Source organism: Cinclus cinclus, chromosome 29, assembly GCF_963662255.1.
Source record: "Cinclus cinclus chromosome 29, bCinCin1.1, whole genome shotgun sequence".
Classification (NCBI taxonomy): Eukaryota; Metazoa; Chordata; class Aves; order Passeriformes; family Cinclidae; genus Cinclus; species Cinclus cinclus.
Window position 1 is genome coordinate 1368379 of NC_085074.1, and position 20776 is coordinate 1389154.

General features: G+C 57.7%; 1 protein-coding gene across 4 annotated transcripts; it reads left to right on the forward strand.

Moving 5' to 3' along the window:
- The first annotated feature begins 154 nt into the window (after positions 1 to 154).
- On the forward strand, positions 155 to 20198 carry DDX56 (DEAD-box helicase 56). Of its 4 annotated transcripts, none has more exons than XM_062510736.1 (14): positions 155 to 223; positions 722 to 883; positions 1126 to 1286; positions 1774 to 1944; positions 2989 to 3079; positions 4641 to 4885; positions 7187 to 7300; positions 7757 to 7903; positions 9325 to 9419; positions 9506 to 9579; positions 13246 to 13335; positions 15499 to 15604; positions 18955 to 19043; positions 19418 to 20198. In XM_062510736.1, the coding sequence occupies exons 1-14, from the start codon at positions 161 to 163 to the stop codon at positions 19748 to 19750; spliced, it is 1941 nt and encodes a 646-aa protein (XP_062366720.1). In that variant the 5' UTR covers positions 155 to 160; the 3' UTR covers positions 19751 to 20198. The 4 variants fall into 4 exon arrangements, with proteins under 4 accessions (XP_062366720.1, XP_062366721.1, XP_062366722.1 ...); XM_062510737.1 differs by having other exon boundaries at positions 7187 to 7261; XM_062510738.1 differs by lacking the exon at positions 7757 to 7903.
- The last annotated feature ends 578 nt before the right edge of the window (positions 20199 to 20776 follow it).

The window sequence follows — 20776 nt, forward strand, 5'->3', positions numbered from 1 at the left end:
GGGGGGATTTTGGGGTGTGGGGGGTGTTGTCAGTCGTCCACAGCCAGGGGGCGCTGTAAGCTTCCGACTGCCCTGGCGGCGCTCTGGACGCGCGACCGGAAGTGTCTGTGGGCGGCGCGGCCGGAAGTGCCTCTGTGTGTGTGTGTGTGGTGGGACCAAGATGGCGGCAGACATGGAGGCGAAGGGTTTCGAGCACATGGGGCTGGACGGGCGGCTGCTGCGGGTGAGGAGAGAAAGGGAGGCGTGAGAGGCGAAGGGGGCACCGGGAGGGGGGCTCGGGCCGGGGAGGAGCGGGGTGTTTGGGGGTAGCGATTGCCGGGGTCCCGCGAAGGGTGTGGGTCCTTGGGGTTCCTCTCTGGGGAGGGATCGGGGAACTTTTGGGGGTGGGGGGGATTGGGACAGCGGGGGTCGCTCGAGGAGGGGGAGAATTGTGGGGTCGCTTTTGGGGCGGAACATTGGGGACCCTTTGGGGGAAGGGGACATTGGGAAACCCCTCGGGGAGGACATGAGGAGCCAGACACTGGGGTTCCTTGAGGGGTGGGGAGCCCTGAGGGGACACCGGAGTCCCCTGGGGAGGGGTGACACTGAGGACCACCATTACGGGGAGGACATGGCCCAGGGGTGACGCTGGAGACTGTCACCATGGGGAGGAGGTGACACTGGGGACTGTCACCATGGGGAGCACGCGTCCCCGCGGTGACACCGAGCCCCGTGCCCGTAGGCCGTGGCAGAGCTGGGCTGGGCAGTGCCCACGGCCATCCAGGCCCAGGCCATCCCGCTGGCCATGGAGGGCCGGGACCTGCTGGCCCGAGCCAGGACGGGCTCCGGGAAAACGGGAGCGTATGGACTGCCCCTGTTGCACAAACTGCTGGGCATCAAGGAGGTACTGGGGGTACTGGGAGTCCTGGGGTCACTGGGACTGCCCCTGTTGCACAAACTGCTGGGCATTAATGAGGGGCACTGGGGGGGATTGGAAATGGGGGATACTGGGGGCACTGAAAGAATGGGCATGGGGGCATTGGGGTGACCCCAGTGTCCCCTGTGTGTCCCCAGCCGTGCCCCAGTCCGTGCAGGGCTTATGTCCCTGTCCCCCCAGTGACCCCAGTGTCCCCTGCGTGTCCCCAGGCGTCCCCAGCCGTGCCCCAGGCCGTGCGGGCTCTGGTGCTGGTGCCCTCGGCGGAGCTGGCCCGGCAGGTCGGGCACACCCTGCGCCGCCTCACCGCCTTCTGCTCCCGCCAGCTGCGCGTGGCCGAGCTCTCCGGCCACTCCGAGCTCGCTGACCAGCGGTCAGTCACCCCCAAGACCCCCCTGGTGACCCCCGAGACCCCCCTGGTGTCTCCGGCCCCACCCTGGTGTCCCTGATCCTTCCAGTGTCCCTGACCCTTCCCCAGTATCCCTGACCCTTCCCAGTGTGCCAGCCCCACCCCAGTGTCCCTGACCCTTCCCTGGTGTCCCCTGGATGTCCCCTGCATGTCCCTGACCCCACCCCAGTGTCCCTCACCCCTCCCCAGTGTCCCTGACCCTTCCCTGGTGTCCCCTGGATGTCCCCTGCATGTCCCTGACCCCACCCCAGTGTCCCTCACCCCTCCCCAGTGTCCCTGACCCTTCCCTGGTGTCCCCTGGATGTCCCCTGCATGTCCCTGACCCCACCCCAGTGTCCCTCACCCCTCCCCAGTGTCCCTGACCCTTCCCTGGTGTCCCCAAGCTCCACTGGAGCCCTGGATGTCCCCTCCACATCCCTGACCCCTCCCCGGTGTCCCCTGGTGTCCCCAGGCCGGTGCTGATGGAGCAGCCGGACATCGTGGTGGGCACTCCCGGCCGTGTCCTGGCTCACGTGGCCGGGCACAACCTGAGCCTGCGGCCGTGGCTGGAGCTGCTGGTGCTGGACGAGGCCGATCTGCTGCTGTCCTTCGGCTTCGGGGACGACATCAGGGCCCTGCTCTGGTGGGGACACGGGGGCACACTCAGGGGACGTGACACATGGGATACTCGGGACACTCGGGGACATTTGGGGACACTCTGGGACATTTGGGGACACTCAGGGGACGCGGGGGGACGTGGGGGGACACTCAGGGGACGTGACACATGGGATACTCAGGACACTCTGGGACATTTGGGGACACTCTGGGACATTTGGGGACACTCGGGGGACACAGGGGGACATTCAGGGACACGACACACAGGATACTCGAGACACTCTGGGACATTTGGGGACACTCAGGGAACATGGGGGGACACTCAGGGGACACGGGGGGACATTTAGGCGATACAGGGGGACACGGGGCGACACTCAGGGGACACGGGGGGACGTGGGGGGACACTCAGGGGACGTGACACATGGGATACTCGAGACACTCTGGGACATTTGGGGACACTCAGGGACATTTGGGGACACTCAGGGGACACAGGGGGACATTCAGGGACACGACACACAGGATACTCGATATACTCGGGGACATTTGGGGAGGCTCGGGGGACACGGGGGTGGAGGGCACAGGTAAAAAGTTGGGGGGCAGTACTGAGATTTTGGGGAGTTCTGGGAGGATTTGGGGTGCACTGAGGTTTTGGGGGGCACTGAGAGTTTTGGGGCTTTGAAGGTTTGGGGAACACTGAGGTTTTGGGGGGCACTGGGATTTATGGGGGCACCAGCTGGGATTTGGGGGCACTGATTTTGGGGTCACAGCCCTGGGGTTTTGGGGTTCCCTGAGAGGATTTGGGGTCACTGAGAGTTGGGGAGCACTGAGAGGTTTTTGGGGGAGTTCTGAGGGATTTTGGGGTCTCAGTTTTATGGGGGGCCCTGAGGAGTTTTGGGGTGCACTGAGGGGATTTGGGGTCACAAAGATTTTGTGGGACACTGAAGGGTTATGGGGGTTCTGAGGAGTTTTTGGGCAGTCTTGGGGCACTTGGAGGGATTTTGGGGTACCCTGAGGGGGTTTGGGGTACCCTGAGGGGTTTTGGGGTGCCCCTGACCCCCCCGTTTTTCCTCAGCCACCTGCCCAAAATCTACCAGGCCCTGCTGGTGTCGGCCACGCTGAACCCCGAGCTGGAGGCGCTGCAGGAGCTGGTGCTGCACAACCCCGTGAGCTGGGGGGGATTTGGGGGAATTTGGGGGATTTTAGGGGGTCTGGAATGAGGTTTGGGGGTTCCACAGTGGGCACAGAGATGGGAAACACCGGGCTTTGGGAACACCCCGTTCCCAGGAACACGTTTTGGGGCTAGAACCCAGAATTTTTGGGATGGGAACTCAGCTGGAATTGGGAACACTTCATCCCCAGGAGCACATTTTGGGGCTAGAACCCGGAATTTTGGGGCTGGGAAGCACCAGGATTTGGGGCACATTTTGGGAATGGGAATTTCAGGGCTGGGAAAACACTGGGATTTGGGAACACCCTGTTCCCAGGAGCACGATCTGGGGATGGGAGTTTTAGAGATGGGAATTTTAGGGCTGGAAAATACCAGGATGTGGGATCAGCCTTCACAGGAGCACATTTTGGGGCTAGAACCCAGAATTATGGGGCTGGTAAACACCAGGATTTGGGAACACCCCATCCCAAGTCACTGTTTTGGGGACAGGAAATGCTGGAATTCAGGAACACTGACTCAACACATGCCTGTTTTGGGTCCCTAACCTGGAATTTGGGAATTCTAGCTCCCCAATCCCCCTATTTTGGGTTCCTGACCCCAAATTCCCATTCCAGTTGCTCGGAATTCTGGCTCCCAATCCCTCATTTCCCACTGCTGACCCTAAATTCCTATTCCAGGTCCTGACAATTCCAGCTCCTCAATCCCCCATTTCCCATCCCAAACCCCAAATTCCAATTCCCAATCCCCCATTTTGGATTCCTAACCCCAAATTCCAGTTCCAGATGCTGGGAATTCCTTATCCCCAAAGCCCCCTTTAGGATCCCAAACCCCAAATTCCCATTCCAGGTTAAGGAGCTCCCCCCCGGAGCCCCTTTTTCCAGGCTGTTCCCAGCAATTCCAGGTCCTGAGAATTCCTTACCCCAATCTCCCATTTAGGATCCCAAATTCCCATTCCAGGTGCAGGTTCTCCCCCCCCCCAGCTCCATCTCCCAGGCCATTCCCAGCAGTTCCAGGTGCTGTAATTCCAGCTCCTTATCCCCCATTTAGGACCCCAAACCCCAAATTCCCATTCCAGGTGCAGGTTCTCCCCCCCCGAGCCCCATCTCCCGAGCCACTCCCAGCAGTTCCAGCTGTGCTGGGAATTCCTTATCCCCAGTGCCCCATTTAGGATCCCAAACCCCAAATTCCCATTCCAGGTGCAGGTGCTGCCCCCCGAGCCCCATCTCCCGAGCCACTCCCAGCAGTTCCAGCTGTGCTGGGAATTCCTTATCCCCAGTGCCCCATTTAGGATCCCAAACCCCAAATTCCCATTCCAGGTGCAGGTTCTCCCCCCCGAGCCCCATCTCCCGAGCCACTCCCAGCAGTTCCAGCTGTGCTGGGAATTCCTTATCCCCAGTGCCCCATTTAGGATCCCAAACCCCAAATTCCCATTCCAGGTGCAGGTTCTCCCCCCCGAGCCCCATCTCCCGAGCCACTCCCAGCAGTTCCAGCTGTGCTGGGAATTCCTTATCCCCAGTGCCCCATTTAGGATCCCAAACCCCAAATTCCCATTCCAGGTGCAGGTGCTGCCCCCCGAGCCCCGTCTCCCGGGCCGTTCCCAGCTCCAGCAGTTCCAGCTGTGCTGTGACACGGAGGAGGACAAGTTCCTGCTGCTGGCGGCGCTGCTGAAGCTGCGGCTGCTGCGGGGCCGGGCCCTGCTCTTCGTGGGCAGCCTGGCCCGAGCCTTCCGCCTCAAACTCTTCCTGGAGCAGTTTGGGATCGCCGCCTGCACCCTAAACCCGCAGCTGCCCGCCCGGTCCCGGTGAGTCCTGGTGGGATCTGTGGGATTTATGGGGTGGGGTTGGTGGGAATTCCTGTTTCTACCCTAAACCCTCGGCTGCCCGCCCGGTCCCGGTGAGTCCTGGTGGGATCTGTGGGATTTATGGGATTTATGGGGTAGGGTTGGAGGGAATTCCTGTTTCTGGTGGGTTTGGTGGGATCTGTGGGATTTATGGGGTGGGGTTGGTGGGAATTCCCAGTTTTATCCTAAACTCGCAGCTGCCCGCCCGATCCTGGTGAGTCCTGGTGGGATCTGTGGGATCTGTGGGATTTATGGGGTGGGGTTGGTGGGAATTCCCAGTTTTGTCCTAAACCTGCAGCTGACTGCATGATCGTGGTGAGTCCTGCTGGGATTTATGGGGTGGGATCCATGGGAATTCCCATTTGTGCCCTAAATCCCTGCGGTGCAAGGAGGCAGGACAGGGGACCCTGGGGACAGTGGGGACATCCTGTGTGACATGGGGGGTGTCCCCGCTGATGTCCCCTGTGTCCCTGTCCCAGGTGCCTGGTGACACTGGGCTGTCCCTGGTGACACTGGGATGTCCCTGTCCCAGGTGCCTGGTGACACTGGGCTGTCCCTGGTGACACTGGGATGTCCCTGTCCCAGGTGCCTGGTGACACTGGGCTGTCCCTGGTGACACTGGGATGTCCCTGTCCCAGGTGCCTGGTGACACTGGGCTGTCCCTGGTGACACTGGGGTGTCCTGGTGACACTGGGGTGTCCCTGTCCCAGGTGCCTGGTGACACTGGGGTGTCCCTGGTGACACTGGGATGTCCCTGTCCCAGGTGCCTGGTGACACTGGGGTGTCCCTGGTGACACTGGGATGTCCCTGTCCCAGGTGCCTGGTGACACTGGGCTGTCCCTGGTGACACTGGGATGTCCCTGTCCCAGGTGCCTGGTGACACTGGGCTGTCCCTGGTGACACTGGGGTGTCCCTGGTGACACTGGGATGTCCCTGTCCCAGGTGCCTGGTGACACTGGGCTGTCCCTGGTGACACTGGGGTGTCCCTGGTGACACTGGGATGTCCCTGTCCCAGGTGCCTGGTGACACTGGGGTGTCCCTGGTGACACTGGGATGTCCCTGTCCCAGGTGCCTGGTGACACTGGGGTGTCCCTGGTGACACTGGGCTGTCCCTGTCCCAGGTGCCTGGTGACACTGGGCTGTCCCTGGTGACACTGGGGTGTCCCTGGTGACACTGGGATGTCCCTGTCCCAGGTGCCTGGTGACACTGAGCTGTCCCTGGTGACACTGGGATGTCCCTGTCCCAGGTGCCTGGTGACACTGGGCTGTCCCTGGTGACACTGGGGTGTCCCTGGTGACACTGGGATGTCCCTGTCCCAGGTGCCTGGTGTCACTGGGCTGTCCCTGGTGACACTGGGCTGTCCCTGGTGACACTGGGATGTCCCTGTCCCAGGTGCCTGGTGACACTGGGCTGTCCCTGGTGACACTGGGGTGTCCCTGGTGACACTGGGATGTCCCTGTCCCAGGTGCCTGGTGACACTGAGCTGTCCCTGGTGACACTGGGATGTCCCTGTCCCAGGTGCCTGGTGACACTGGGCTGTCCCTGGTGACACTGGGGTGTCCCTGGTGACACTGGGATGTCCCTGTCCCAGGTGCCTGGTGACACTGGGGTGTCCCTGGTGACACTGGGATGTCCCTGTCCCAGGTGCCTGGTGACACTGGGCTGTCCCTGGTGACACTGTGGTGTCCCTGGTGACACTGGGATGTCCCTGTCCCAGGTGCCTGGTGACACTGGGCTGTCCCTGGTGACACTGTGGTGTCCCTGGTGACACTGGGATGTCCCTGTCCCAGGTGCCTGGTGACACTGGGCTGTCCCTGGTGACACTGTGGTGTCCCTGGTGACACTGGGATGTCCCTGTCCCAGGTGCCTGGTGACACTGAGCTGTCCCTGGTGACACTGGGATGTCCCTGTCCCAGGTGCCTGGTGACACTGGGCTGTCCCTGGTGACACTGGGGTGTCCCTGGTGACACTGGGATGTCCCTGTCCCAGGTGCCTGGTGACACTGGGGTGTCCCTGGTGACACTGGGATGTCCCTGTCCCAGGTGCCTGGTGACACTGGGCTGTCCCTGGTGACACTGTGGTGTCCCTGGTGACACTGGGATGTCCCTGTCCCAGGTGCCTGGTGACACTGGGCTGTCCCTGGTGACACTGTGGTGTCCCTGGTGACACTGGGATGTCCCTGTCCCAGGTGCCTGGTGACACTGGGCTGTCCCTGGTGACACTGGGCTGTCCCTGGTGACACTGGGATGTCCCTGTCCCAGGTGCCATGTCATTGCCCAGTTTAACCGTGGCCTGTACGATTTCATCGTGGCCACCGATGAGGAGGGACCGGCAGAGCCCCCCCGGCACCGCCCCCGCAAGGTGGGGACAGCCAGGTCAGTGTGGGGACAGGGGGTGACACTGGGGACACTGGGGTGGCACTGGGGACAGGGGGTGGCACTGGGGACAGTGGGGTGGCACTGGGGACAGGGGGTGGCACTGGGGACAGGGGGTGACATTGGGGACAGTGGGGTGACACTGGGGACAGCCTGGGGTCAGTGTGGGGACGGGGGGTGACACTGGGGACAGCCTGGGGACAGGAGGGTGACACTGGGAACAGGGGGTGGCACTGGGAACAGGAGGTGGCACTGGGGACACTGGGGTGGCACTGGGGACAGCAGGGAGCCACCAGGGAGCCTTTGGTGCCACCTGTGTTGTGTGGGTGGCACCGGGGACCCGGGGATGCCACCAGCGTCCCATGAGTGCTGCAGGGTCCCTGTCCCTGTACCCCGTGGGTGTCCCCAGGAAGGGTGACAGGAGGGGACAGTCCCTGAGTGTCCCCATGTCCCCAGGAAGGGTGACAGGAGGGGACAGTCCCCGCAGTGTCCCCAGGACCCCGAGTTCAGCGCCTCTCGAGGAATCGATTTCCAGAACGTCGCCGCCGTCATCAACTTCGATGTCCCCAGCTCGGTGGAGTGCTACATCCACCGTGTGGGCAGGTGTGTCACCAGTGTCACCAATGTCACCACGGGGTCACTGGGGTCACAGCTTCCGTGTCCCCAGCTCGGTGGAGTCCTACATGCACTGCGTGGGCAGATCTGTGTCCCCAGCGGTGTCACCACGCTGTCTCCAGGGGAGTTGGGAGGGCTGGCAGGGGCTTTGGGAGTCCCCAGGGTGTCCCCAGGTCAGGGTGTCCCTGGGGTGTCCCCGGGGTGTCCCCAGGTCGGTGTCCCCAGGGTGTCCCCTGTCCCCAGGGTGTCCCAGCATGTCCCCTGTCCCCAGGGTGTCCCCAGGTGGGTGTCCCCAGGGTGTCCCCTGTCCCCAGGGTGTCCCCAGGTGGGTGTCCCCAGGGTGTCCCCTGTCCCCAGGTCGGTGTCCCCAGGGTGTCCCCAGGTCAGGGTGTCCCCAGGTGGGTGTCCCAGCATGTCCCCTGTCCCCAGGGTGTCCCCTGTCCCCAGGGTGTCCCCAGGTCAGGGTGTCCCCAGGTGGGTGTCCCAGCATGTCCCCTGTCCCCAGGGTGTCCCCTGTCCCCAGGGTGTCCCCAGGTCGGTGTCCCCAGGGTGTCCCCAGGTCAGGGTGTCCCAGCATGTCCCCTGTCCCCAGGGTGTCCCCAGGGTGTCCCCAGGGTGTCCCCAGGTGGGTGTCCCCAGGGTGTCCCCAGGGTGTCCCCAGGTGGGTGTCCCAGCGTGTCCCCTGTCCCCAGGGTGTCCCCAGGGTGTCCCCAGGTGGGTGTCCCAGCGTGTCCCCTGTCCCCAGGGTGTCCCCAGGGTGTCCCCAGGGTGTCCCCAGGTCAGGGTGTCCCAGCGTGTCCCCTGTCCCCAGGGTGTCCCCAGGGTGTCCCCAGGTGGGTGTCCCAGCATGTCCCCTGTCCCCAGGGTGTCCCCTGTCCCCAGGGTGTCCCCAGGTCAGGGTGTCCCCAGGTGGGTGTCCCAGCATGTCCCCTGTCCCCAGGGTGTCCCCTGTCCCCAGGGTGTCCCCAGGTCGGTGTCCCCAGGGTGTCCCCAGGTCAGGGTGTCCCAGCATGTCCCCTGTCCCCAGGGTGTCCCCAGGGTGTCCCCAGGGTGTCCCCAGGTGGGTGTCCCCAGGGTGTCCCCAGGGTGTCCCCAGGTGGGTGTCCCAGCGTGTCCCCTGTCCCCAGGGTGTCCCCAGGGTGTCCCCAGGTGGGTGTCCCAGCGTGTCCCCTGTCCCCAGGGTGTCCCCAGGGTGTCCCCAGGGTGTCCCCAGGTGGGTGTCCCCAGGGTGTCCCCAGGTCAGGGTGTCCCAGCGTGTCCCCTGTCCCCAGGGTGTCCCCAGGGTGTCCCCAGGGTGTCCCCAGGTCGGTGTCCCCAGGGTGTCCCCAGGGTGTCCCCAGGGTGTCCCCAGGTGGGTGTCCCCAGGGTGTCCCCAGGTCAGGGTGTCCCAGCGTGTCCCCTGTCCCCAGGACGGCGCGTGGGGACAGCCCGGGCACGGCGCTGACGCTGGCACTGCCCGACGAGCTCGAGGGGCTGCGGCGCATCGAGGACGCGCTGGCAGGAGGTGAGGGGGACGCTGGGGACGCTGGGGGGTGTTCGGGGACACTGCGGGGTCCCTGGGGACACTGAGGTGGCCCCGTGTCCCCACAGAGAACGGCCAGTCCATGCTGCAGCCCTACGAGTTCCGCATGGAGGAGATCGAGACGCTGCGGTACCGCTGCAGGGTAGGGGACACTGGGGACACTGGGGGGACACTGGGGGGACACTGGGGGGACACTGGGGCTGGTGCCACCCTGTGTCCCTTGCTGAGGATGCAATGGGAGGGGTCCCCAGTGCTGTCCCGGTGTCCCCAGTGCTGTCCCCAGTGTTTCTGATATCCCCCTGTCCCCAAGAGGACGCCATGCTCTGTCACCAAGCAGGCCTGTCCCCAATGATGTCCCCAGTGTTGTCCCCAATGATGTCCTGAATGTCCCCATTGTCCCCAATGATGTCCCCAATGTCCCCAGTGTCCCCAGTGTCCCCAATGTCCCAAATGTCCCCATTGTCCCCAATGATGTCCCCAGTGTCCCCAATGTCCCCAGTGTCCTGAGTGATGTCCCCAATGTCCCCAATGTCTCCAGTGATGTCCCCAATGTCCCCAGGATGCCATGCGCTCTGTCACCAAGCAGGCCTGTCCCCAATGTCCCCAATGATGTCCCCAATGTCCCCAATGTCCCCAATGTCCCCAGTGATGTCCCCAATGTCCCCAATGTCCCCAATGTCCCCAATGTCCCCGATGTCCCCAGGATGCCATGCGCTCTGTCACCAAGCAGGCCTGTCCCCAATGTCCCCAGTGATGTCCCCAATGTCCCAAATGTCCCCAGTGATGTCCCCAATGTCCCCAATGTCCCCGATGTCCCCAATGTCCCCAATGTCCCCAGTGTCCCCAATGTCCCCAGTGATGTCCCCAATGTCCCCAATGTCCCCAGGATGCCATGCGCTCTGTCACCAAGCAGGCCTGTCCCCAGTGTCCCCAGTGATGTCCCCAGTGTCCCCAATGTCCCCAGTGATGTCCCCAATGTCCTCGATGTCCCCAGGATGCCATGCGCTCTGTCACCAAGCAGGCCTGTCCCCAATGTCCCCAATGATGTCCCCAATGTCCCCAATGTCCCCAGTGATGTCCCCAATGTCCCCGATGTCCCCAGGATGCCATGCGCTCTGTCACCAAGCAGGCCTGTCCCCAGTGTCCCCAGTGATGTCCCCAATGTCCCCAATGTCCCCAATGATGTCCCCAATGTCCCCAATGATGTCCCCAATGTCCCCAATGTCCCCAATGATGTCCCCAATGTCCCCAGTGTCCCCAATGTCCCCAATGTCCCCAGTGATGTCCCCAATGATGTCCCCAATGTCCCCAATGTCCCCAATGTCCCCAGTGATGTCCCCAATGTCCCCAATGTCCCCAATGTCCCCGATGTCCCCAGGATGCCATGCGCTCTGTCACCAAGCAGGCCTGTCCCCAGTGTCCCCAGTGATGTCCCCAATGTCCCCAATGTCCCCAGTGATGTCCCCAATGTCCCCAATGTCCCCAGTGTCCCCAATGTCCCCAATGTCCCCGATGTCCCCAGGATGCCATGCGCTCTGTCACCAAGCAGGCCTGTCCCCAATGTCCCCAGTGATGTCCCCAATGTCCCCAATGTCCCCGATGTCTCCAGGATGCCATGCGCTCTGTCACCAAGCAGGCCTGTCCCCAATGTCCCCAATGATGTCCCCAATGTCCCCAATGTCCCCAATGATGTCCCCAATGTCCCCGATGTCCCCGATGTCCCCAGGATGCCATGCGCTCTGTCACCAAGCAGGCCTGTCCCCAGTGTCCCCAATGTCCCCAATGTCCCCAATGTCCCCAATGATGTCCCCAATGTCCCCAATGTCCCCAATGTCCCCAATGATGTCCCCAATGTCCCCAATGTCCCCGATGTCCCCAGGATGCCATGCGCTCTGTCACCAAGCAGGCCTGTCCCCAATGTCCCCAGTGATGTCCCCAATGTCCCCAATGTCCCCAGTGATGTCCCCAATGTCCCCGATGTCCCCAGGATGCCATGCGCTCTGTCACCAAGCAGGCCTGTCCCCAATGTCCCCAATGATGTCCCCAATGTCCCCAATGTCCCCAATGTCCCCAATGTCCCCAATGTCCCCAATGATGTCCCCAATGTCCCCAATGTCCCCAATGTCCCCAATGTCCCCAGTGATGTCCCCAATGTCCCCAGTGATGTCCCCAATGTCCCCAATGTCCCCGATGTCCCCAGGATGCCATGCGCTCTGTCACCAAGCAGGCCTGTCCCCAGTGTCCCCAATGTCCCCAATGTCCCCAATGATGTCCCCAATGTCCCCAATGTCCCCAATGTCCCCAATGATGTCCCCAATGTCCCCAATGTCCCCAATGTCCCCAATGATGTCCCCAATGTCCCCAATGTCCCCAATGTCCCCAATGATGTCCCCAATGTCCCCAATGTCCCCAATGTCCCCGATGTCCCCAGGATGCCATGCGCTCTGTCACCAAGCAGGCCTGTCCCCAATGTCCCCAGTGATGTCCCCAATGTCCCCAATGTCCCCAGTGATGTCCCCAATGTCCCCAATGTCCCCAGGATGCCATGCGCTCTGTCACCAAGCAGGCCTGTCCCCAATGTCCCCAATGTCCCCAATGATGTCCCCAATGTCCCCAATGTCCCCAATGTCCCCAATGTCCCCAATGATGTCCCCAATGTCCCCAATGTCCCCAATGTCCCCAGTGATGTCCCCAATGTCCCCAGTGATGTCCCCAATGTCCCCAATGTCCCCGATGTCCCCAGGATGCCATGCGCTCTGTCACCAAGCAGGCCTGTCCCCAATGTCCCCAATGTCCCCAGTGATGTCCCCAATGTCCCCAATGTCCCCAATGATGTCCCCAATGTCCCCAATGTCCCCAATGTCCCCAATGATGTCCCCAATGTCCCCAATGTCCCCGATGTCCCCAGTGATGTCCCCAATGTCCCCAATGATGTCCCCAATGTCCCCAATGTCCCCGATGTCCCCAGGATGCCATGCGCTCTGTCACCAAGCAGGCCTGTCCCCAATGTCCCCAGTGATGTCCCCAATGTCCCCAGTGTCCCCAATGTCCCCAATGTCCCCAATGTCCCCAATGATGTCCCCAATGTCCCCAATGTCCCCAGTGTCCCCAATGTCCCCAATGTCCCCGATGTCCCCAGGATGCCATGCGCTCTGTCACCAAGCAGGCCTGTCCCCAATGTCCCCAGTGATGTCCCCAATGTCCCCAGTGATGTCCCCAATGTCCCCAATGTCCCCAATGTCCCCAATGTCCCCAATGATGTCCCCAATGTCCCCAATGTCCCCGATGTCCCCAGGATGCCATGCGCTCTGTCACCAAGCAGGCCTGTCCCCAATGTCCCCAGTGATGTCCCCAATGTCCCCAATGTCCCCAATGATGTCCCCAATGTCCCCAATGTCCCCAATGTCCCCAGTGATGTCCCCAATGTCCCCAATGTCCCCGATGTCCCCAGGATGCCATGCGCTCTGTCACCAAGCAGGCCTGTCCCCAATGTCCCCAGTGATGTCCCCAATGTCCCCAATGTCCCCAATGATGTCCCCAATGTCCCCAATGTCCCCAATGTCCCCAGTGATGTCCCCAATGTCCCCAATGTCCCCAATGTCCCCAGTGATGTCCCCAATGTCCCCAATGATGTCCCCAATGTCCCCAATGTCCCCGATGTCCCCAGGATGCCATGCGCTCTGTCACCAAGCAGGCCTGTCCCCAATGTCCCCAATGTCCCCAGTGATGTCCCCAATGTCCCCAATGTCCCCAATGTCCCCAATGTCCCCAATGTCCCCAATGTCCCCAATGTCCCCGATGTCCCCAGGATGCCATGCGCTCTGTCACCAAGCAGGCCGTGCGCGAGGCTCGGCTCCGGGAGCTGCGCCTGGAGCTCCTCAACTCGGAGAAACTCAAGGTGAGACCTTGAACAAAACACAAAATTTGGGGGAAAAAACCAAATTTGGGCAAAATCCCTCCATAATTGGGAGGGGAAAACCCCAAAATTGGGGGAAAATCCCTCCAAAATTGGGGTAAAACTCCTCAAAATCAGTATTAAAAACACCCAAAATTGGGATAAAAACCCTAAAATTGGGGTAAAACTCCTCAAAATCAGTATTAAAAACACCCAAAATTGGGATAAAAACCCTAAAATTGGGGTAAAACTCCTCAAAAATCAGTATTAAAAACACCCAAAATTGGGATAAAAACCCTAAAATTGGGGTAAAACTCCTCAAAATCAGTATTAAAAACACCCAAAATTGGGATAAAAACCCTAAAATTGGGGTAAAACGCCTCAAAATCAGTATTAAAACCACCCAAAATTGGGATAAAAACCCTAAAATTGGGGTAAAACGCCTCAAAATCAGTATTAAAACCACCCAAAATTGGGATAAAAACCCTAAAATTGGGGTAAAACCCCACAATGTGGGTAGAAACCCAAAATTGGGATGATAACCCCAAAATTGGGGTGAAACCTCCCCCAAATTGTGGTAAAAAAGACAGAATTGGGGTAGAGCTCTCCAAAATAAAAATAAAAACTAAATTGGGATAACCCCCCCCAAAAATTAGGATTAAACCCCCCAAATTGGGATAAAAACCCCCAAAATTAGGATTAAACCCAAAGCGGGATAAAACCCCAAAAATCAGGATTAAAAACCCCAAAATTGGCCTAAGAACCCCAAAATTGGCAGAAAACTCCCAAAATTAGGAGAAAATCCTGAATTTCCCTTTAACAATCCCAGATTTCCCTTTAATAATCCCAAATCCCTTTAAAATCCCAAATCCCTTTAAAATCCCAAATTTCCCTTTAAAATCCCAAATCCCTTTAAAATCCCAAATTTCCCTTTAAAATCCCAAATCCCTTTAAAATCCCAAATTTCCCTTTAAAATCCTAAATCCCTTTAAGATCCCAAATCCCTTTAAAATCCCAAATTTCCCTTTAAATATCCCATATTTCCCTTTAAAATCCAAAATTTCCCTTTAAAAATCCAAAATCCCCCTTTAAAATCTCAAATCCTTGAAAAATTCCTGAATTTCCCTTTAAAATCTCCTAAATTCTCCTTTAAATATCCCAAATCCCTTTCAAATCACAAATTTCTTTTTAAAATCCCAAATTTCCCTTTAAAATCCCAAATCATTTAAAATCCCAAATCCTTTAAAATCTCAAATTTCCTCCTAAAATCCCAAATTTCCCTTTAAAATCCCAAATCCTTTCAAATCCTAAATCCCTTTAAAATCCCAAATCCCTTTAAATATCCCAAATCCTTTAAAATTCCAAATCATTTAAAATCCCAAATCCTTTAAAATTCCCAAATTTCTCTTTAAAATTGCAAATCCCTTTCAAATCCCAAATCTCCTTTTCAAATCCCAAATTTCCCTTTTAAAAATTCCCAAATCCCTTTAAAATCCCAAATCCTTGAAAAATCCCAAATCTTCCTTTAAATATTCCCAAATCCCTTTCAAACCCCAAATCCTTGAAAAATTCCCAAATTTCCCTTTAAAAATTCCCAAATCCCTTTCAAATCCCAAATTTCCCTTTAAAAAATTCCCAAATCCCTTTCAAATCCCAAATTTCTTTTTCATATCCCAAATTTCCCTTTAAAAACTCCCAAATCCCTTTCAAATCCCTTTCAAACCCCAAATCCTTGAAAAATTCCCAAATTTCCCTTTCAAATCCCAAATCTCCTTTTCAAACCCCAAATTTCCCTTTTAAAACTCCCAAATCTCCTTTCCAAATCCCAAATCTCCCTTTAAAAAATTCCCAAATCCTTGAAAAATTCCCAAATTTCCCTTTGAAAACTATAAAAAAAAAAAAAAAAAAAAAAAAAAAATTCCCCAATTTCCCTTCAAAACCCCAAATCCCTTTGGGATTTCCTCCCCAAAACCTCCATTTTTCCCCCAATTTTTGGCATTTTAACGACTCCCGAGGCGGATCCGGGCAGGAAATTCCCGTTTGCAATTAATGAATTAAGGATTAATTAAGGATTAATTAACGACCAGCTCATTAATGGAGGAGGATTTGGGGGTTTTTTTTTGGGGTTTTTATTTATTTATTTTTTTTTTTTTTTGGTGTTGCCAGGTTTATTTTGAGGACAATCCTCGGGATCTGCAGGCGCTGAGGCACGACCGGCCCCTGCACCCAGCCAGGGTCCAGCCACAGCTGGGGCACGTGCCCGAGTACCTGGGTAAAAAACGGGGCAAAAAACGGGAGATTTGGGAAAAACGGGGGGGAAAATGGGGGAAAAACGAGGAAAAAACGGGGAAAAACGGGGAAAAACGGGGAAAAAACGGGGGAAAAACGGGGAAAAACGGGGGAGAGAGAAGCGAAAAAATGGGGAGAAAATGGGGAGAAAAAGGGATAAAAATGGGGAAAAACGGGGAAAAAATGGGGAAAAAATGGGGGAAAAACGGGGAAAAAACGGGAAAAAATGGGGAAAAAACGGGGAAAAAACGGGGAAAAAATGGGGAAAAAACGGGGAAAAAACGGGGGAGAGAGAAGCGAAAAAATGGGGAGAAAAAGGGATAAAAATGGGGGAAAAGTGGAGAAAAAATGGAATCCAAATGAGGAAAAAATGGGATAAAAATGGGGAAAAAAAGGGATAAAAATGGGGAAGAAATGGGATAAAAATGGGATAAAAGTGGGGAAAAGCAGGAGGGAAATGGGAGCGGCCCCTGCACCCAGCCAGGGTCCAGCCACAGCTGGGGCACGTGCCCGAGTACCTGGGTAAAAAACGGGGCAAAAAACGGGAGATTTGGGAAAAACGGGGGGGAAAATGGGGGAAAACGGGGAAAAATGGGGAAAAAATGGGGAAAAAATGGGGAAAAAACGGGGAAAAATGGGGAAAAAATGGGGAAAAACGGGGAAAAAATGGGGAAAAAATGGGGAAAAAATGGGGAAAAACGGGGGAGAGAGAAGCGAAAAAATGGGGAGAAAATGGGGAGAAAAAGGGATAAAAATGGGGAAAAAATGGGGAAAAAATGGGGAAAAACGGGGAAAAAAACGGGGAAAAACGGGGGAGAGAGAAGCGAAAAAATGGGGAGAAAAAGGGATAAAAATGGGGGAAAAGTGGAGAAAAAATGGAATCCAAATGAGGAAAAAATGGGATAAAAATGGGATAGAAATGGGATAAAAATGGGATAAAAGTGGGATAAAAGTGGGGAAAAGCAGGAGGGAAATGGGAGCGGCCCCTGCACCCAGCCAGGGTCCAGCCACAGCTGGGGCACGTGCCCGAGTACCTGGGTAAAAAACGGGGCAAAAAACGGGAGATTTGGGAAAAACGGGGGGGAAAATGGGGAAAAACGGGGAAAAATGGGGAAAAAATGGGGAAAAACGGGGAAAAAACGGGGAAAAATGGGGAAAAAACGGGGGAAAAAACGGGGGAGAGAGAAGCGGAAAAAATGGGGAGAAAATGGGGAGAAAAAGGGATAAAAATGGGGAAAAACGGGGGAAAAAACGGGGAAAAAATGGGGAAAAACGGGGAAAAAATGGGGAAAAAGTGGGGAAAACGGGGAAAAAATGGGGAAAAAACGGGATAGAAATGAAGAAAAAATAGGATAAAAATGAGGAAAAAATGGGATAAGAATGGGGAAGAATGGGATAAAAGTGGGATAAAAATGGGGAAAAAATGGGATAAAAATGGGGAAAAGCAGGAGGGAAATGGGAGCGGCCCCTGCACCCAGCCAGGGTCCAGCCACAGCTGGGGCACGTGCCCGAGTACCTGGGTAAAAAACGGGGCAAAAAACGGGAGATTTGGGAAAAACGGGGGGGAAAATGGGGGAAAACGGGGAAAAAATGGGGAAAAACGGGGAAAAAATGGGGAAAAAATGGGGAAAAAACGGGGAAAAACGGGGAAAAAATGGGGAAAAACGGGGAAAAAATGGGGAAAAAATGGGGAAAAAATGGGGAAAAACGGGGGAGAGAGAAGCGAAAAAATGGGGAGAAAATGGGGAGAAAAAGGGATAAAAATGGGGAAAAAATGGGATAAAAATGGGGAAAAGCAGGAGGGAAATGGGAGCGGCCCCTGCACCCAGCCAGGGTCCAGCCACAGCTGGGGCACGTGCCCGAGTACCTGGGTAAAAAACGGGGCAAAAAACGGGAGATTTGGGAAAAACGGGGGAAAAAATGGGGGAAAACGGGGAAAAAATGGGGAAAAACGGGGGGGAAAATGGGGAAAAACGGGGAAAAACGGGGAAAAAATGGGGAAAAAATGGGGAAAAAACGGGGAAAAACGGGGAAAAACGGGGGAGAGAGAAGCGGAAAAAATGGGGAGAAAATGGGGAGAAAAAGGGATAAAAATGGGGAAAAAATGAGATAAAAATGGGGAAAAAGTGGGGAAAAATGGGATACAAATGAGGAAAAAATGGGATAAAAATGGGGAAAAAGTGGGGAAAAATGGGATACAAATGAGGAAAAAATGGGATAAAAATGGGGAAAATGGGATAAAAATGTGAAAAAAAAGGAAAAATGGGAGGGGAATGGAAAATGGGAAAAATGGGAGGGGAATGGGGTGGATCAGGGATTGGGAGAGGAAGAATTCCCTGATTGACCCCAGGTTGGGTTTTGGGGTGAAAAAGCAGGGAAATGGGACCAGGGGAGATTTTGGGGTGGGTGTTGGGGTGCAGTGGGGTTTGGGGTGGGAATTGGGGTGGGAATTGGGGTTTGGGGTGGGAATTGGGGTGGGAATTGGGGTCTGGGGTGGTTTTGGGGTGGGAATTGGGGTCTGGGGTGGGAATTGGGGTGGGAATTGGGGTGCATTGGGGTCTGGGGTGGTTTTGGGGTGGGAATTGGGGTGCATTGGGGTCTGGGGTGGGAATTGGGGTCTGGGGTGGTTTTGGGTGGGAATTGGGGTCTGGGGTGGGAATTGGGGTGGGAATTGGGGTCTGGGGTGGTTTTGGGGTGGGAATTGGGGTCTGGGGTGGGAATTGGGGTGGGAATTGGGGTGCATTGGGGTCTGGGGTGGGAATTGGGGTGGGAATTGGGGTGCATTGGGGTCTGGGGTGGGAATTGGGGTCTGGGGTGGTTTTGGGGTGGGAATTGGGGTCTGGGGTGGTTTTGGGGTGGGTGTTGGGGTGCATTGGGGTCTGGGGTGGGAATTGGGGTCTGGGGTGGTTTTGGGTGGGAATTGGGGTCTGGGGTGGGAATTGGGGTGGGAATTGGGGTCTGGGGTGGTTTTGGGGTGGGAATTGGGGTCTGGGGTGGGAATTGGGGTGGGAATTGGGGTGCATTGGGGTCTGGGGTGGGAATTGGGGTGGGAATTGGGGTGCATTGGGGTCTGGGGTGGGAATTGGGGTGGGAATTGGGGTCTGGGGTGGTTTTGGGGTGGGAATTGGGGTGCATTGGGGTCTGGGGTGGGAATTGGGGTCTGGGGTGGTTTTGGGTGGGAATTGGGGTCTGGGGTGGTTTTGGGTGGGAATTGGGGTCTGGGGTGGTTTTGGGGTGGGTGTTGGTGTGCATTGGGGTCTGGGGTGGGAATTGGGGTGAACTGGGAGCAGGGCTGTTTTTGGGGTGAAATCCCCCCGTTTGTGCCCCCCCCAGTGCCCCCCAGTCTCCGCGGCATCGCCGACCCCAACCCCAAAAAGAGAAAATGTCCCCGAGGGGCCGGGGCCCGACGGGGGGGGAACAAGGTGAGGGATCCCAGAATCCTCCCCTGAACCCCAAAATCTCCCCAAATTCCCACCCCTGCCATCCCTGGACCCCAAAATTTCCCCAGATTCCCCAAATTCTTCCCCCTGCACTCCCAAGGGTCCTGCTGGGGGGGCTGGCAAGGTGAGGGACCCACCCCCAAAACCCCTGAACCCTCAAATTCCCAAAATTTCCCCCAAATCCCCCCACCCCCCCAAAAAAAATTCCTCCAAACCCCCCAAAACCTCCCTAAAATGCCCCAACCTTCCACAAAAAGCTCTCCCAAAAATCCCTGAAAGCCTCCCCAGAATCCCTCCAAAGGCTCCCCCAGATCCCCCCAAAACCTCCCCTAACCCCACCCCCACCTCTGTGGCAGCCCCGCGGCTCCGGGAATCCCCTGCAGAGCTTCAGGTTCACCCGGAGAGGGAACGGGAACACCGGGAACACCGGGAACACCGGGAACACCGGGAACACCGGGAACACCGGGAACAACAGGAACAGGAACACCGGGAACACCGGGAACGGGAACACCGGGAACACCGGGAACAACAGGAACAGGAACACCGGGAACACCGGGAACGGGAACACCGGGAACACCGGGAACAACAGGAACAGGAACACCGGGAACACCGGGAACGGGAACACCGGGAACACCGGGAACAACAGGAACAGGAACACCGGGAACACCGGGGGTGGGGGCAACCCCTGAGCACCTGGGGACACCCCCTGAGACACCTGGGGACACCCCCTGAGCCTGGGGTCATCACCTGAGACTGGGACACCCCTGGGGACATCCCTGGGGACACCCCCTGAGCCTGGGGACACCCCTGGGGACACCCCGTGAGATACCTGGGGACACCTCCCCCTGTGCCTGGGGTCATCACCTGAGACTGGGACACCCCTGGGGATGCAGCCTGAGCACCTGGGGACACCCATGGGGACACCCCTTGAGCCTGGGACACATCTGGGGACACCCCTAAGCCTGGGGACACCCCCTGAGACACCTGGGGATGCTCCCTGAGCCTGGGGACACCCCTGGGGACACCTGAGAGACCCCCTGATCCCCCTGGGGACCCAACTGTCACCACTCGTGTCACCCTGGGGCCACCACAGCCCCCCCCAGGGGTCTGAGGACAAATAAAGGTGCCAAGGAGCCACTCTGGTGTCTGGGGTGGCTGCGGGACGGGGACGGGGACGGGGACAGGGACTGGGACAGGGACTGGGACAGGGACAGGGACAGGGACAGGGACAGGGACGGGGACGGGGACGGGGACAGGGACAGGGACTGGGACAGGGACAGGGACTGGGACAGGGACAGGGACGGGGACGGGGACGGGGACAGGGACAGGGACGGGGACAGGGACAGGGACAGGGACAGGGACACCTCGGGACCGGCTGGTGACGCAGCCGCGGGCAAAGGTGGCAGGGCGGGACCCGCCCCCTTTATCTGTGCCCCCTTTATCTGTGTCCCCCTGATTGTCCCCAAGGCCACCAGGGCCATAAATGGCGCGTCAAGGACAGCCGGAGGTGGCACCGATGGCATCGGGGGCTGGCACCCCCTCGAGGACACGGCGGGGACACCGCAGGGAGCGGGGATGGCACCGGGACCGGGGAGGGGGACACACGGATGTGGCACTGCCCCGCCCTGGTGACATCGGGGCGGGTGTGGCACTGCCCGGCCACTGATCGGGGTCCAAGGCCCTGAACCCGCCGGGGACAGAGGGCACGGGTGGCA

Excerpts from the sequence above, each read along its gene's own strand:
- DDX56 (XM_062510736.1), top strand. The coding sequence starts at position 161 with ATGGCGGCAGACATGGAGGCGAAGGGTTTCGAGCACATGGGGCTGGAC. Across the intron at positions 1,945-2,988 it reads GACATCAGGGCCCTGCTCTG|CCACCTGCCCAAAATCTACC; the intron begins GTGGGGACACGG and ends GTTTTTCCTCAG. Across the intron at positions 9,420-9,505 it reads CGAGGACGCGCTGGCAGGAG|AGAACGGCCAGTCCATGCTG; the intron begins GTGAGGGGGACG and ends GTGTCCCCACAG.